The 17,754-nt window shown below is 40.8% G+C and overlaps 1 protein-coding gene across 2 annotated transcripts in view; it reads right to left on the bottom strand.

Annotated features, from left to right (window-relative positions):
* Positions 1 to 6,968: 6,968 nt before the first annotated feature.
* mfsd9 (major facilitator superfamily domain containing 9) overlaps positions 6,969 to 17,754 on the bottom strand; it is a 33,161-nt gene continuing 22,375 nt past the window's right edge. Inside the window, exons 4-6 of one of the 2 annotated variants that reach the window (XM_072263227.1) lie at positions 15,444 to 15,573; positions 11,681 to 11,890; positions 6,969 to 10,506 (exon numbers count right to left, since the gene is read on the bottom strand). In XM_072263227.1, the coding sequence (XP_072119328.1) occupies positions 9,704 to 10,506; positions 11,681 to 11,890; positions 15,444 to 15,573 (1,143 nt within the window). In that variant the 3' untranslated portion in view covers positions 6,969 to 9,703. The remainder of the gene's footprint in view (positions 10,507 to 11,680; positions 11,891 to 15,443; positions 15,574 to 17,754) is intronic. The other variant, XM_072263228.1, reaches the window with a different exon arrangement.

Below are 17,754 nucleotides of genomic sequence, written 5' to 3'. Positions count from 1 at the left end.
TAACTTCAAATGACAACATCGAACCTGCCTCAACCACTTCTGCTGGAAGCTCGTTCCACACAGCTACCACTCTCTGAGTAGAAGTTCCTCCTCATGCTACCCCTAAACTTTTGCCCTTTAACTCTCAACTCATGTCCTCTTGTTTGAATCTCCCCCACTCTCAATGGAAAAAGCCTATCCATGTCAACTTTATCTATCCCCCTCATAATTTTAAATACCTCTATCAAGTCCCCCCCTCAACCTTCTACTCTCCAAAGAATAAAGACCCAACTTGTCCAACCTTTCACTGTAACTTAGGTGATGAAATCCAGGTAAAATTCTAGGAAATCTTCTCTGTACTCTCTCTATTTTGTTGACGTCTTTCCTATAATTCGGTGACCAAAACTGTATACAATACTCCAGATTTGGCCTCACCAATGCCTTGCTCAATTTCAAAATTACATTGCAACTCCTATACTCAATGCTCTGATTTATAAAGGCCAGCATACCAAAAGCTTTCTTCACCACCTTATCCACATGAGATTCCACCTTCAGGGAACTATGCACAATTATTCCTAGATCCCTCTGTTCTACTGCATTCTTCAATGCCCTACCATTTACCATGTATGTCCTATTTTGATTAGTCCTACCAAAATGTAGCACCTCACATTTATCAGCATTAAACTCCATCTACCATCTTTCAGCCCACTCTTCTAACTGGCTTAAATCTCTCTGCAAGCTTTGGAAACCTACTTCATTATCCACAACTCCACCTATCTTAGTATCATCTGCATACTTACGAATCCAATTTACCACCCCATCATCCAGATCATTAATGTATATGACAAACAACATTGGACCCAGTACAGATCCCTGAGGCACACCACTAGTCACCGGCCTCCAACCTGACAAACAGTTATCCACCACTACTCTCTGGCGTCTCCCATCCAGCCACTGCTGAATCCATTTTACATCTTCAATATTAATACCTAACGATTGAACCTTCCTAACTAACCTTCCGTGTGGAACCTTGTCAAAGGCCTTACTGAAGTCCATATAGACAGTATCCACCGCTTTACCCTTGTCAACTTTCCTAGCAACCTCTTCAAAAAATTCAATAAGTTTAGATCTAACCCTTTATGTTAGTGCAGAATTTTTAAGTATCTTCCACGATCCATAGAGCATGCTGCAACTAAAACTAAACACAAATTTGAACAGTGAACTGCTAAGATATGCATTCATTGGTGCTTCAAGTGGCAGTCCAATTTTCTACAAGCTATTACTCAAGGTTGTGGCAGGGCAAGACTAATCACTCAGGCTAGATTAAGGATCTTGGGGCAAGAGGTGCAGATGTCTGCATCAATTGGGCATCTACTGCCAGTGGGTCTTCAGAGACACCATAAGCTTACCTGAGTTCTTGAATGAGAACAAATATTGTCAGATTCAGGTTTCCCAAGGCTGTCCACTTTAACCAATGGTTCATAAAATGGGCTGGCATCAAGCTAGACTACATCATCTTACTCATTACAATACAGCACCTCCATTTGGAGTACCAACAGCAGCCACCTCAAAGCACAAGGGAGATGGCATCCAAGGTATCGCTGCAAGATCTTGGAAGGACAAGCAAACCAATTTCAATGTCCAGGACAACATTTTCAATTTGTTTCAATGGGCAGGATCAAACACCTATTCCACATACTGAGATCAATTCCAACAGGGGTTCTGTTCTCCATCATAAATAGGCCAGGTTGAGGGCTGATTGCAAATCTGGCCAAAGACTATTTACAATAATACTAATTGTACGTCTCATAGCGTGCTCTTTCAGCAGTCCTAAATATTGTTCAATTTTCCATAATATTTTCTGTATATATTCTTCTACAGACTCACCTCTACCTTGTTGTGTGTCCATGATCTTAGACCAGTTAGACCTTTTAGGAAAGGCAGTATGTGATGCATTATACATGATTTTATAAAATCTTCATTTGGCATGGTAGCATTCCTGGCCTGGCACTATTATGGTGTTCTTGAAAGCCCTGAAATTTGACCTCATAAAATCCGTATTTGTGGCCTAGCCATGTCCTCATTACAGTTTCCAAATCCATAATACAAGCTTTTTGACACAAAACAATAGTTTTAAGTTTCTGAATAGCTTTTTCCAATCTTGTCCCCAGTCACGCAGTTCTTCTACCATGGTCCATAATTCTCCTGCTGTCCAAGACTGATATACCACTTGGTTCCCCCGCTGCCCCAGCAGGGAAATACCTTAAGGGAAACGCACACACCAGGAACTGATCCCAGTTGATCCGGTTGTCCCTCCTGATCCTAACTCTGACCAATGTTCGATGCACTCCATAATTCCATACCATACTGAGACTTGGGAGGATGTGGTTTGGGTCTTTGAAGTTGCTGAGTGACAGGTTATTCGGGATAAAATGATCGGACATCCATTGGGATTTGGTCCACTGAACCTAGAGGAGTTTCAGGACTAGGTGACATCACTCCCCCACTTTGTGTTAGGGGAGACATATATAGAGGAGGAGTGAAATTCCAATCATCATCCTCCTTGGGAGTGGCCAATACCATAGCAGCCAACCTCTCCTCCTCCTCCTCCGGTTTCCTACTTTTCTCATGATGCTGTTCTGGTTCCTTCTCCCAGTCCTCAAACACTGGCCATCTCGAACGTTTAATTCTTCTCCTAAAAGGGCCCCTTTCCTCCTATACAATTTACAATTGCTGAATCTTATCCCAATTTAAAGATCCATCTGGTGGGAAGGGTTTGTCAGTATCCCTTGTGAATTTAACCCATATAGACAATTCTTCCACTGATCCCTTCCCGTAATTATTAAACATATACCATGCTTATTTGGGACAGGGAAAGACTCCCCTTGTCCTAATACCACCAATTTCTAGTCTCTCCTCCTCAACCTACTTATTGACTTTCTCTTATTCACTACAGCATCCTGTAGGGATTAAATTTATGAGCTCAGTTTCCACAAATCTCACTCTTTCTCACCAATACCGTTGCATCCCCGACACCAGACCTTAAGTGTCACTGACACTCTTACCGGTCAAATCTGGTGCATCACTGATACCACAGTTGTCCCTGACACTCTTACCCGTTAAATCTAATCATTGATACTCACGTGTTTCTGGTCACCGTGCCAAAAGTGGAGAGAGAAACTGGTCCACTCAATAGACAGTAGCGTAATCAGTGCATAGAACGAGGGTGGGGCTGACCCCAGCACAGTGTTTGCTACTCACCTGGAAAGGCCACACAGAGCAAAAAGCGAAGTTACTTTTTGGTGATCACTCCTCTGACAGAGTTTTCCCAGGAGCAGGCATTCACCAGAATCTCCTTTAGTCTGCTACAGTGCCTAAACATGCAATCTCGATGCAACCTCCAAATTCTGTTGAGCACCTTTTTGTCACGTCTTAAAACAAACAACAATTAACTCACAGTGGATCACTTGTAAGCATGTTTATTATACTTGCTGCAAGGGAAGACCATCACTGCACAAAACCCCGTGATAGCTTTGAAAAGACAGACAGCATAGTCACTCCTTTATACAAGTATTATCTACCTATGCTTAATTAGTGTACTTGGTATTCCTTCAGTAACCAGATCCACTTATCTTTCTGCAGTTTGTCAGATACTCAAGGTCCTTCATCATAATGTTGCACAAACACTATAGGCAAAGCACTCTGGTACAATGCAGGTTCCATTTTGTTACTCTAAGCAGGCAACATATTTTGCATGCCAAACTCCATAACAAGCTTTGTTCACAGCAGTAAATCACTAAAGTGAATGAAGGAAATGATTGAAAAATAAAGTCTTCTTTAAAAAGTGTAACTGACTCAAGGGAATCTGCAATCCATAATATGGAGCATTCAGGATGACATTCAGCAGGACCTGTGTTAAGTAGCAGAAAGAATACATCACCATGCACCTGTGGCAGAGTCTGCACGTCAACTTTGCCAGCTACACCAGGAGCCCCCAGAACTGCAGTGAAATCCAGACTTTCTTGATTCTCTACAAGTCCTCTTGGACAGTTCTCAGAATAAGAAGAATTAAGTAAAGTTCCAACTCTTTCCATCAGGTTTGATATTCCTTGAGTGGAGTTTTTGGGGGGTGGGGGGTGTTGTCAACTAATGAATTATACAGGCTGATCAATCAGAAGTAACAACCTGGAATTGATCTGCTTTACCAATGCAAATACCAAAGCATGTCTGAGTTACATCCTTCCCTTCAGAGAGGTTGAGGTAACAAATAAGGAATATTTGAGTATTGGCAGCCACTGTCTGAGAAAGTAATGACTAATTGCACATCACACAATTTTTGCAGAAAGGAGTATTCCTGATGGGCTAGAGCATACAGTACTGTACAAAACCATATTATATATACATATACACACACATACACACACACACAGTGGCATGCAAAAGTTTGGGCACCCCGGTCAAAATTTCTGTTACCGTACTGTGAATAGCTAAGCGGCCAAAAAGTTCTATTCGGTAGATTCAAAGGAACATCTAAGCAAGCCTGATGCATTTTGGAAACAAGTCCTGTGGACTGATAAAGTTAAAATAGAACATTTTGGCCGCAATGAGCAAAGGTACGTTGGGAGAAAAAAAAGAGTGCAGAATTTCAAGAAAAGAACCCCTCTCCAACTGTTAAGCATGGGGTGGATTGATCATGCTTTGGGCTTGTGTTGCAGCCAGTGGCACGGGGAACATTTCACTGGTAGAGGGAAGAATGAATTCAAATAAATACCAGCAAATTCTGGAAGCAAACATCACACCGTCTGTAAAAAAAGCCGAAGATGAAAAGAGGATGGCTTCTACAACAGGATCATCATCATCATCACACCTCAAAATCCACAATGGACTACCCCAAGAGGCGCAAGCTGAAGGTTTTGCCATGGCCCTCACAGTCCCCTGACCTAAACATCATGGAGAATCTGTGGATAGACCTCAAAAGAGCAGTACATGCAAGATGGCCCAAGAATCTCACAGAACTAGAAGCCTTTTGCAAGGAACGATGGGCGAAAATCCCCCAAACAAGAATTGAAAGGCTCTTAGCTGGCTACAAAAAGCGTTTACAAGCTGTGATACTTGCCAAACGGGGTGTTACTAAGTACTGCCATGCAGGGTGCCCAAACTTTTGTTTTGGGCCCTTTTCCTTTTTTGTTATCATGAAACTGTAAAAAATGGAAATAAAAAAAGTTTTCTTGCTTAAAATATTAAAGAAATGTGTCATATTTAACTTTATGCCTTTTGGAAATCAGTTCATCTTTTACTCACTTAGCTATTCACAGTAACAGAAATTTTGACCAGGGGTGCCCAAACTTTTGCATGCCACTGTATATAAAACACACCCTAACAATATATGTGCCTAAGACTTTTGCACAATACTGTATTTGTCAATGTGGAGTACTGTGGGAGGAATATGGGACAGGTGGCAGAGGAGGAGCGCCAGGGATGGGGGGGGGGGGGGCAGGTGCAGACATACCCAGCCCTGAGACACCAGGCAAGGTCATTTGATTCCAAACAATTTGTTTATTGATCACTATGGAATGTCCCTCTGATGTTTCCCACTCTCAGTCCACAATAGAAATTTACATCAGAATCAGGTTTATCATCACTCACATATGTCATGAAATTTCATTTTCTTTGTGGCAGCAGTACAATGCAATACATAAAATTACTACAGTACTGTGCAAAAGTCTTAGACACCCTAGCAATATAGATGTGCCTAAGATGTTTGCACCGTACTGTAGAACTACTCCTTTGGAACATAGCAAGCAGTGCATTGCTGCCATCTTTCTGACTGCAACATAAGCACAAACATTATAACGGTTTCATCAAAAGAGTGTTGAGCTGATACAGCACAGATGATGTTAAATTATGTGTATGAGTGAATGTTTGCACAAGTAGCTTTGAGACAGTGATATCCAGCAATTGGATACAAAATTATTTAGGGTAATGAGGAATTTTCATTTACTCAGGGGAGAATGAGGCCATGGCAACCATTCACAATTATCATAAACTAAGATTTGACTGAGAACATGCCAGAAAGAATGTAAAGAAAGATATCTGTCTTATCATGGGAGCCACTGTTCCTGTGGATGATGGCAGTGCAGACTGCTTGGACCAACGACCCCCTAAACTTTACCTTGCATAACGATGGGGAGTTGCAGAATTTTGATGTCCAAGAATGATGATGATACACCCAAGTTAGGATAGTCTGGACATGGAAGAAAATTTGGGAGTGACCATGTATTTGTACTTTGTGCCCTTGTCCTTCTAACTGGTGGTGAATGTAAGTTTGAGACGTATTGTTAAAAAGGAACACTTGCAATTACAAACCTTCAAGCATGATGATCTCAAGCAACCAATGAAATTTGACAACTATAGTAAGGGTAGCTTCCACTTTGTATACAGTAAGGTTCCAAAAATATCATTAATAATAACCATATAATTATTTTTTGCCAGTGAATGACTCCTTCAATATGATCCTGTATTGTTGACCTAAAGTATATGTTCAGGTATCTGGAATGGGACCTGAATCTAAAAACTTGTGCTTCATTTTGTTGCTGCTAGTGAACAATAGCTACTACCAAAATAAAATCCAGAATAAATGGGAGAATAACAATCTTTTTTCTTATTACCATTGGTGCTATTAATCTGTAATGTATCCTAGAGCTAGGACACATTGTACTTACCATTGGACATCATGGAGGGATGGATATTTTGGACAGCGGATGAGCTAGTGAGTATGAATATCTTGTCCTGAAACTACACAAAATTCCCATCATATACATGTGGAATTAGGAGAGTCATTCACCACAACAGTATCCAGCCTATTCCAGAGGCCATCATGTTTATCTGATTGATTCTACTGGCCATCATACAGGATGTGTGTATATCTGATGGTGTGGTTAATACAGATGGATGCTCCACAGAACAAGTACATTTTCATCCAAATACGGTTTACGTGTCAAAAATTATAAATTTAATTGAATTTCATACAATTAGCAACCAGAAAGAAAGAACATGGTCAAGTGAGCTGAAGGGTTGAGGCCTAAAACATAGCCTCAGTTATTTGCTGTGATATCCCAAGGCTTCCAAATGCATCCTGATTGACTTCCAACAAAAGTAACCATTTTTAATTCAAGTAAACCTTGAAGAATAGCTTGTCAGCTCTTCACCCAATAACTCTTACAGACTTTACACTCAAGTTCCATTTATGATATAGCATTTGATTGTTATTTTGATTTCTAGACTGTTACCTATCACCCCTGACATTCAATTCTTTTGTCCATATATGGTCCAAGGCTATAATAACATCTGTAAGAAGATGTCCCAACAAGGGTTTAGTGAACAAATTGCAAGACTAAAGGATTGCTATTCTCAGCAGCCTAAAATTTTACCAGTTCATCAAATTGTTTGAATGACATTTCACCATTGCATGTTCCACAACAGGTAAGATTCTCTCAGTAAACATAAGCTTCCTTTCTGACTGCTGTTGCTTCTGAACAGATTTAGATGTGTTTTTATACTGATGTTTACTTTCTGGCAAAGGCATGAACTTTGCAGGTTGTTTTTCTGTCATCTGGGTCAACATGCAAAATTTTAAAGTGACTTTCGCTTAAACACAAATTGTTTCAAATATATAAAAGTTGCTGGTGAACACAGCAGGCCAGGCAGCATCTCTAGGAAGAGGTGCAGTCGACGTTTCAGGCCGCGACCCTTCGTCAGGACTAACTCTGTTCCTAGAGATGCTGCCTGGCCTGCTGCGTTCACCAGCAACTTTCATGTGTGTTGCTTGAATTTCCAGCATCTGCAGAATTCCTGTTGTTTGATTCAAATATATATACTTCAACCTTTGTATTCATTAACTTTAAATTGTTCCTTGAAAAGTTTAAAAACGAACCCACTTGCAACTATTTAACACAAGGATAATGTTAACTATACACATCAGTGTGATCACATTCACATTAGTGCAAATTAAAATTTGTATTCAGATTTATGAAATAACTTAAAATAAAATAACAAGTTTAAGGCTTAGGGGAGGGGAAGGCTTACATTATGATCAATTTTACTTGTACACAAACGGTCTGCTCTCTACTCATTCAGTATAACAAAAATTGCACTTAAATAAATCATGTTTAGATAGCAGCTCTAATGGAATGAAACATCCCACAAGACAATGCGGGGGGGGGGAGGGAACGTCGACTCAGACCATGAGAGGCCTGTGTCGGGCATATTCATGCCTTACAAGGTGCAGATTGGAAGTCTGTGTGGGGCGCCACTCCTCGCACAGACACTAGAGCAACGTGTGATTAAGTGCCTTGCTCAAGGGCACAAACACGCTGCCACAGCTGAGGCTCGAACTAGCGACCTTGAGATCACTAGGCGAACGCCTTAACCTCTTGGCCACATGCCCAACACAATGCAGAAGTTGTCCTTCACTGCTCCAAAGCCATCAGAAGATAAAGCAAAGAATGGGGATAGCAAACTTTAAATAAATATGCATGTTTTAAGGAAAGTTTTGAAGAAGGGGAAGAAATTCCTGAAAATGAAAGTTAGGTAGCCAAGGGTTAATTATAGTAATGTTAGTCAATCAGTAATTAAGTCCTTGGGATTTATGATACAAATAGGTGAAATAGGAACAAGAGCATGGAATGTTGATAGCTTGGAGACCTTGAATAGCTAGCTATTGGTTATCTGGGAGAATAATCGGGTTGAAAGAGACAGTCGGGGAACGTGGAAGAAGTTGGCACCTTTACAAATATATCCATAATCGGTAATAGGTTGTAAGGCATAGGAGTATTGGGAAGAAGGTTACAGGGCATGCTGAATAAAAAGGTGAGGGGTAGGAGGTGGGAGCAAATGACCAAGGAACAGTGGTATCAGTCCAAGGAAAGTATTTGTGCTAGGGTGAGTGCAGTATTAGGGCCAGAATGGGGACTTTTACTCCAGATGGTTCAATGTTTAGTCAATGGTTTAGAAAGGGTGCGAAGATTAGGTGTGCCAGTAACAGCAGATATCTATATTGGAAAGCAGGATGGTACAGACTAAAGTAAATGACGCTGCAGAGAATAGTGCCAAGGAAGCAGGTTGTTTATCAACGTAACAGTAAATACGCTTCACAAATACAGTCTAGTTGTCAAAAAAGATATGAGAAGATGCTACAAAACACAAGATTGTTTGGATTAGGGAGGCAAGTACATTAAATATGATTAAAATTAACTCGGATATGATGAAAATGGTATGGTTTGAAGTTTCTATACACAGGCAGAGTACATCTTTGCAAAATATAATCCATGATGGTCATAAATAAAATTCATCATGCAAGTTTGTTGTAGTAAAAACAGTAATGGCTGGCCAGCAGTGTAGTGCCATCTGCACCGGACTTTGAAGTGAGTGGTCCTAGGTTCTAATACAGCCGGCTCCTTGCACTCTTTCCATCCATTCTGGGCTGAGATTCAAGCTAGCAACTTGGCCTTATATAAAACAGCCACAAGGCACAACAAGGAACAACAAAAGCAAACAATGGTGCCTTGACTCCTTCCATATAGTTACTCTGTGCATTCATTCACGAGGAAGGGAAAAATCAGTAATGAACCAGTACAGAAGATTGGTTACACATGAGTACAATAATTTGGTCCACGTATTCTTTCAGGAAAAAGTCAGTTTATCTGACATCATTTGCAGTAATCCCTTACTCCAACTTGGTTTTAGCCTCTGTGGTTTTGCAGAACTTTGAGCGAATAGAAATCATATGTAAAATAGCCAGCAAAGCCAAGACTGCCCCAAGCCTTGGTGGACCACATACGTTCACCTCCTGAACAAGTCCAGAAAGCAACGGGGCAAGTATCCGAGCAACCGCAGTCACTGACTGTCCTGCTCCTATGAGCGTGCCTCTGGCCTGCCTCTCAGTCCTGCTCAGCTCTACATCAGTGACGCACATACGGCCAGTAGCGGTTGAAAACCCTAGTAGAGTAGTGCACAGTACAACAACCTGAATGGATGTAGCAAAAGAGTAAACTGCCATAGTGCAGCAGGTGAGGACGCTGGAATGCAAGAGCAATAAGGAAGTGTTATTGTTGTACAGTCGAGCAACAGAGCCTGCTATAAAACCCGACAGGGCTCCCATTATTCCACCATAACTGATGAGATACCCTATTAGGCTTGGTGGCACACTAAATCTTTCTTCAATGGCCAGAACAAAATTGCTGAAATACAGGAGGTTAGCTAGAGCCATCAGAAATCTTACCAGAAAGACGTCCCATAAATTAGAACACACTAGTCCTTTTATCTTTAGTCCCACAGATATACACTGACTCCAGAAAGGATCTGATGCTTTGTGTCTCGCTATTCCGTTGCTTGCTGTGTCCAACAATTTCCTGTTGTCTTCTTTACCAAGACTAGTCCATGTGCTTTCATAACTGGTTTCCGTCCTTAAGTGCAATTCTTTTGTTGGAATGTATAACCGTTCTTTGTAAGGCAACCACCAGACTACACCTATAATGGTGAAACATGAGAATAAAGACAAAATACACCACTGGAATCTCAATAAAACTATTTATACACTTACAGCAGTCCTCAAATACAGAGAGATATTACATCAGAGGGTAAACGAGAGAAAATCTGCAGACGCTGGAAATTCGAACAACACACACAAAATGCCGGAGGAACTCAAAAGGCCAGCCCCCATCTATGGAAAAAAAGTACAGTCGATATTTCGGGCCGAAACCCTTCAGCAGGAGGGTTACTGCTGAAGCGCTGCGGTCCGAAACGTCAACTGTACTCTTTTCCATAGATGCTGCCTGGCCTGCTGAGTTCCTCCAGCGTTTCGTGTGTGCTGCTCACATCGGAAGATGGCGAACCCTGAACAATTACAGCAAGTGAAGGCAGTAAGATTTTGTTTTAGGATAGGTGAATGCAGTTTTGTGGTTGTACTGGTTACTACAAAAGAACATGGGTCCAATGTCAAGTGGTAAATAAACACTCTCTGCCATCAGTTTTAATGTGAAATAGGGATTCAGAGACAAAGGGCTAAGAGTTTCTTCGCAAATGCGGTGCAGTTTCACCTGTCTACAGTATAGTGAACATGATTTTCAATATACTCCACAACAGGAGTTCCAACCTTTTTTATGCCACTGACCAATACCATTAAGCAAGGGGTCCATGGACCCTAGGTTGGGAACCCCTGCTCTATACATACAAATCCACCCTGGGGGCCCCACTAGTATGTCAACAGTTTCCTTTGAAAATGTACCGACTCAGCCAAACCCCAATACTAATTTGATACAGGGAAACAACTATAGAGAAAATGTTGGAAGTACTCTGCATCTGTGGGAAGAGAAGAGCTAATGTTTCAGGTAGAACTGGGAAGGAGATGAAAGAAGTTTGTTAAACTGAAGAAAGGGTGGGGGAGGATGAGTCTCTGATAGGGTGAAACCACGGTGACTATGGAGAAAAGCTGTAAACAGGATTATCTGCTCAATAAGTGACTGGGAGTAGCTAGTGAATGGAAACAGACAAAAGAGGTTTATTTAGTTGAACCCTAAATATTTTGAGGAACTTATGTCAAGGGTCTTACCAGACCAACAATTGCAAGAGAAAGGTTGAAAGTGATGACTTATTTGAGAATATGCACAATGAATGTACCATGTTACACACAGTGGAAACATACCTGCATTAACCAAGAAAATGAAACAGCAAATGAAGCATGTTATGTAGAAACCTCCATCCAGCTCAACAAGATACCCACTTAGTACTGGGCCCAGGATGAATCCAACACTGGAAGCTGCACAGAACCTTCCAATTACATGTGGGCGTTTATACCCAGGAACCAGGTCTGAGAGAAGAGCTTTTAAAATAGTCTGTGTATGTTTGAAGACACCTGGAAAGTACACAAAACATCAAGACGATGGATACAAGATGACAATTCTGTTTGCCAACCTCGTATGATGTCTATGTATTGGATGCAGAAGATCTACAGGTTCAATAGTAAGTGTAATGAGATGTCTATCTAGGACAAGATCCGAGTGCAGCCCAGACCAGTCAGAAAACAAGTAATAACTAAAGATTTCATGCTATTTATTAAAGACTTAATACACTATATATTGTATGCTAGGGAGATAATTTAATGAAATGAAATACTTACAGCATGCTCATGTAGAAGTATATGCTATGGGTAGCTATAGGAATCAGCTACTGGAAAATTCTTGCAACTCTTATGTAACCTGAGGTCTGTCTGTACTTTTTTCTCACATTGTACTTCTCAGAACTGTTGTGGTTATTAGGTACATCTGTAGACATTCCTCTGTCTATTACTTTTAGAGACAATCTCAAGAAAACTCACTGAATGACCCATGCTTTAGACTGGTTCAGTCAGTTGAGTTTTCTCAAGTGCTCTGTCCGCAATTGTTTTTTGTAATTTCAAAATATATTGCACAATGAGATTTCATCTCTTAAGTGGATCACTGCTAATACAATGTCTTAATCTAAAGGAACAATTCTTCAATGAAAGCAAATGTGAAATTTACAGTGCACCTTCACCAATCCTGTTTCTTTAACCAGTCTTCAGTATGTTTCCTGCTGCGGGTGCAGTTTCATTATTTTCAGCACTGTGTCCTTGAAGCTGAGGATGTGGTTTTGTTTGGTGTTTCTTTAGGCAACAGTTTCCCCGTATTGATATAAAAGGAAATGAACTGGTTAGCAATGCTCCCTCTATTTTTTTTTACAGCTACTCTGAGCAAGAAATTTTTACAAGGCCTGAAAACTGAATGGCACTTTAAATTTTTTTTGTTATATACATTCCATAAATATTTAGAATGAAAACTGAAAAATCACATTCTTCTGATTAACACTTAGCTACCGACTTCCATTCTGTATTTATTGTTAAAATTTGTAACTGAAACACTGACGATGTAAGTACAGGTGTCCCCCGCTTTTCGAACGTTTGCTTTACGAAACCTCACTGTTACAAAAGACCTACATTAGTACCCAGTTTTCGCTTTCAGAAGGTGTTTTCACTGTTATGAAGAAAGGCAGCGCGCGATAAAAAATCAGAGCGTGAAAAAAATCAGCGCACAATAAAAGGCAGAGCGCGCCCCAAGCAGCCGCTCTCCCCCGTATTCGGAACTGCATTGCTTAAACACGTTGCATTGAGCAGCCGTTAGCAAGATGAGTTCTAAGGTGTCGGAAAAGCCTGAAAGAGTAAGGGTGTTACACTTATCGTAAAACTAGACATAATTAAGTGTTTTGATCGTGGTGAACGAAGTAAGGACAAAGTGAGTTTGGCTTGTGGAAGCTGACGAAGATGATGTTGAAGAGGTTGTGGTATCCCATGACCAAGAACTGATAGATGAAGAGCTGATGCAACTGGAAGAGGAAAGGATAACAATCGAAACCGAATGTAGTAGCGAAATGAACGTGAAGCAAATGCGTGAGATTTTCGCTGCAATGATAAAGTACGACTTTAATTTTGAAAGGGTACGTAGGTTTAGGGGATACTTGCAGGATGGTTTGAGTGCTTACAAACAACTGTATGATAGAAAAATGCGCGAGGCTCAGCAGTCAAGCAAGCCTTCCACATCAGCCACAGCAGACGATGAACTTCGACCTTCGACATCGAGGCAGGCAGTCATTGGAGAAGATGAACTGCCTGCCCTGATCGACGATGAGATGACACCCCCGTGTCCCACCACCCCAACCCCCGGACAGATACTGTACCGATTCGCGGAGAATGCAGCAGTAGCCGGGAGGCACACAGCACATCTTTAAGAAAAAAGCCGAAATAAACATGCTAATTAATTAGGTGCTGCCTAGCACGTAATTGTCGGCCCAGATCAGAGGCGATGTAATAGGCAATCGCCTCTGATCTGCGCCGACAATTACGTGCTGGGCAGCACCTAATTAACTAGCATGTTTCTTTCAGCTTTTTGCTTAAAGGTGTGCAGTGTGCCTCCCGGCTACTGCTGTGTTCTTCGTGGCAATGTATCGGTCGGCGGTCTGGAGGGTGAGGGCCACTGCACCACCCCAACCTGCGACTCAGTCTAACACACCATCATCAGTGTGCTCGGCAAGCTATCTCCCGATTTCCGTAAATGATACTACACTGTACATACATTATTTCTACTTTATATAGGCTGTGTATTTATCATATCATTCCTGCTTTTACTATATGTTACTGTTATTTTAGGTTTTATGTGTTATTTGGCATGATTTGGTAGGTTATTTTTGGGTCTGCGAACGCTCACAAAATTTTCCAATATAAATAAATTGTAATTGCTTCTTTGCTTTACAACATTTCGGCTTACAAACCGTTTCATAGGAACGCTCTACCTTCGGATGGCGGGGGAAACCTGTATGTTGAAGTTTTCAAATGTTTCGAAGTGCAGGTTGTGGTACCTTTATTATTTAGAAAATTTATGGATTATTAACACATAATAAACTGGGAATTTCACAATTATATTAGCATACTTTCAACATCATATTAACATTACACATATAAGAAAATGCCTGCTGCATGGCACCAAAGGCTCTGTGCACAGTTACAACTGTGCAGCTTAGAGGAATGGTGTTGATCAGAAATGTGGAGATTTCTGCCTGCTGTGAAATATGTTTTGGGCTACCCACATAGGCAGGTGAGGGACTTGTAAGCACAATTACCACAGGCCTGGCAACAATCCACTCATGCAAGTCAAATTACAGCTGGATTGTGACTAAGAAACAGCAACAGAAAGAACACAAAACAGCACAATCATAACATGCAGGACATAAGGCACATCTTTGAAACTAACTAGTTGTGATGCTTCATCACACCTTCCTTTCATGGGTTTTGAAAATAAGTTGCTAAGAGCTAAGAACGTAACAAAAAAGGAGCCTATTTTATAAATTATCTTTCACTTCTCTATACAGTTCAACAACGTGGTTTACAAAATTTAACGACATAATCTATTCAGCTTCTGACTATTCATGATATGAACTGAAGTATCATCAGATTTACACAGTTTGCTGTTTGTAGAAGTTACCAGTTTGAGACTAAAAGTCAGAATACCTATTATAACTTGCTCACTGTGTGTGAAATGGAAATGCACATGTAAATTCACATGTGTGAGTAATTTTATATTTCATTTTTGTGAAATACAGTTCCATTAACATCAAAGGCTAGATGTGGTGTGCCGCACATTTAACTTTGAAAAATCACACCGGTTTAAAGAAACAAGCAGTTTAAAAATCAAAATTTCCATTACATTATTGGACTCACTGTCATAACTTACATGCTATTAAATCTCCTTTATCTCCAAGCTATCTAAGGAAAAACAACAGCTCCTCATGGACTAAGTAGGTCAAAAGGCCTGTTTCTGTGCGGTAGTATTCTATGACTCTATTACATAGGGCAAACAGTTTGCAGACAATGAAGTTTTATGATCAAATTACAAGCTCACCTGTGGGAATTCTGGCCAGTGTAACCAAACAGATGTTACTGGAGAAACCCAGCAGACCATAGCTAAATCCACAAAGTATCAAGGTGACCAATAATATGCTCTGTCTTCCGACAACATCGCTCCAGGAACCCTAAGCAAAAAGAAATTTAACTGCTTATAATTTAATTTAATGCCTTGTACTTAAATGGATGATAAGTTTCCTCACTGTGAATATGACTTTAAGTTTCAAGAAATACAAGCTCCTGTGAGGCTGATCCCTAATGAGGCTGGCCAGCAATTAAGGAAAAAATTATGAACTGATGATGGCTATGTTCATTTACTACCAGTACTCCATCACTACAGTTATACATTTAAAACATTAAGGAAAAATAGATCAGTTTAAATCGAATATTCACAGCTTGTAATGATAATCTTTCAACATCTTGAATAAAGTTTTCAGCAATGCTTTCTCACTACAAGTACAATATTTGTTTCTTGAGAAACAGTGGTTTACCAAGGGGGCCCTCTGCTGGCTAGCTGAAAACTTACAATACCTGAGTACAGCCACATTAAACATACAACATCTCAGAAGAGGGGAGACCACTAAAGTAGCAACAGTAAATAAATATATGAAAAGGAAGAATAAGAGGTATAGATTGAATGTTACTGTGTGTAGACTGAGGGGACCCGAGTGTTATGAGCTTAAATCCTTGAAGGTGGAAGTGTATTTTGGGAAAGTTATTGCTTAAGTATCTGCAATTCATGAAGAGAAGCACAGATTACAAATGCAGACAAGTTAGATTCAAACTGTACAAATACCAATTAGGCCACATCTAAAATACTGAGTTTGATTCTGATTGACACACTTTAGGGATAATATAAAGGCCCCACTCAGAAAAGATCTGTCCCCAGGTCTGTCCCGGATATGTTAGTTGGAATTCAAACAACATATTTCACTGTACGCTTCAATATGCATGTGACAAATATATATGTGTGTGTGTGTGTGTGTGTGTGTGTGTGCGCGCGCGCGTGTATTTATGTGTAAGTATATACAGGTGTCACCAGCTTTTCGAATGTTCGCTTTATGAAACCTCACTGTTACGAAAGACCTACATTAGTACCCTGTTTTTGCTTTCAGAAGGTGTTTTCACTGTTATGAAAAAAAAGCATCCGCAATAAAAAATCAGCGCATGAAAAAATCAGCGTGCGCCCCGAGCAGCAGCTCTCCCCCGGATTCGGAACGGCATTACCTAAACATGTGCCTGTGAGCAGCTGTTTGCAAGATGAGATCTATGGTATTGGAAAAGCCTAAAAGCGTTCGTAAGGGTGTTACACTTAGCGTAAAACTAGACATAATTAAGTGTTTCGATCATGGTGAACGAAGCAAGGACAAAGTGAGTTTGGCTTGTGGAAGCTGACGAAGATGATGTTGAAGAGGTTTTGGCATCCCATGACCAAGAACTGACAGATGAAGAGCTGATGCAATTGGAAGAAAAAAGGATAACAATCGAAACCGACTGAGTAATGATAAAGTACGACTTTAATTTTGAAAGGGTACATTGGTTTGGGGGATATTTGCAGGATGGTTTGAGTCCTTACAAAGAACTGCGTGATAGAAAAATGCACCAGGCTCAGCAGTCAAGCAAGCCTTCCACATCAGCCACAGCAGACAACAAACCCCAACCTTCGACATCGAGGCGAGCAGTCATAGGAGAAGATGAGCTGCCTGCTCTAATGGAAACAGATGACGAGATAACACCCCAACCCCCGGGCCACGGACAGATACCAATTCACGGAGAATGAAACGGTAGCCGGGAGGCACACAGCACATCTTTAAGAAAAAAGCCGAAATAAACATGCCAATTAATTCGGTGCCGCCAATAATTACATGCTGGGCGGCACCTAATTAATTAGCATGTTTATTTCGGCTTTTTTCTTAAAGATGTGCTGTGTGCTTCCCGACTACCGCTGGACCCCTGCATGCTTCGCGGCAATGTATCGCTCAGCGGCCTGGAGGGCGGGGGCCACTGCGACGACTCAGTCTAACGCACCGTCATCCATTGCTCGGCGCTGTCTTCCCAATTCCGGTAAGTGATACTATACTGTACATACATTATTTCTACTTTTTATAGCCTGTGTATTTTTACGTGTTATTTGGTATGATTTGGCAGCTTCATAGCTTAAATGTTACTGGAGAGCGCTTGCACTGTGTTTTTGCCAACAGTGCTTGTGTGAGATTTTCTGCCGACGGCGCTTGCGTGAGATTTTCGCTACAGGGAATTGTTCAGTAATGATTGTGGAAAAGTATTTCTACTGTATATAGGCTGTGTAT

This window comes from Mobula birostris, chromosome 7, assembly GCF_030028105.1.
Source record: "Mobula birostris isolate sMobBir1 chromosome 7, sMobBir1.hap1, whole genome shotgun sequence".
NCBI classification, from domain to species: domain Eukaryota; kingdom Metazoa; phylum Chordata; class Chondrichthyes; order Myliobatiformes; family Myliobatidae; genus Mobula; species Mobula birostris.
The sequence above is the reverse complement of the archived record's forward strand: the minus strand, read 5'-3'. Positions and strand labels throughout refer to the sequence as shown.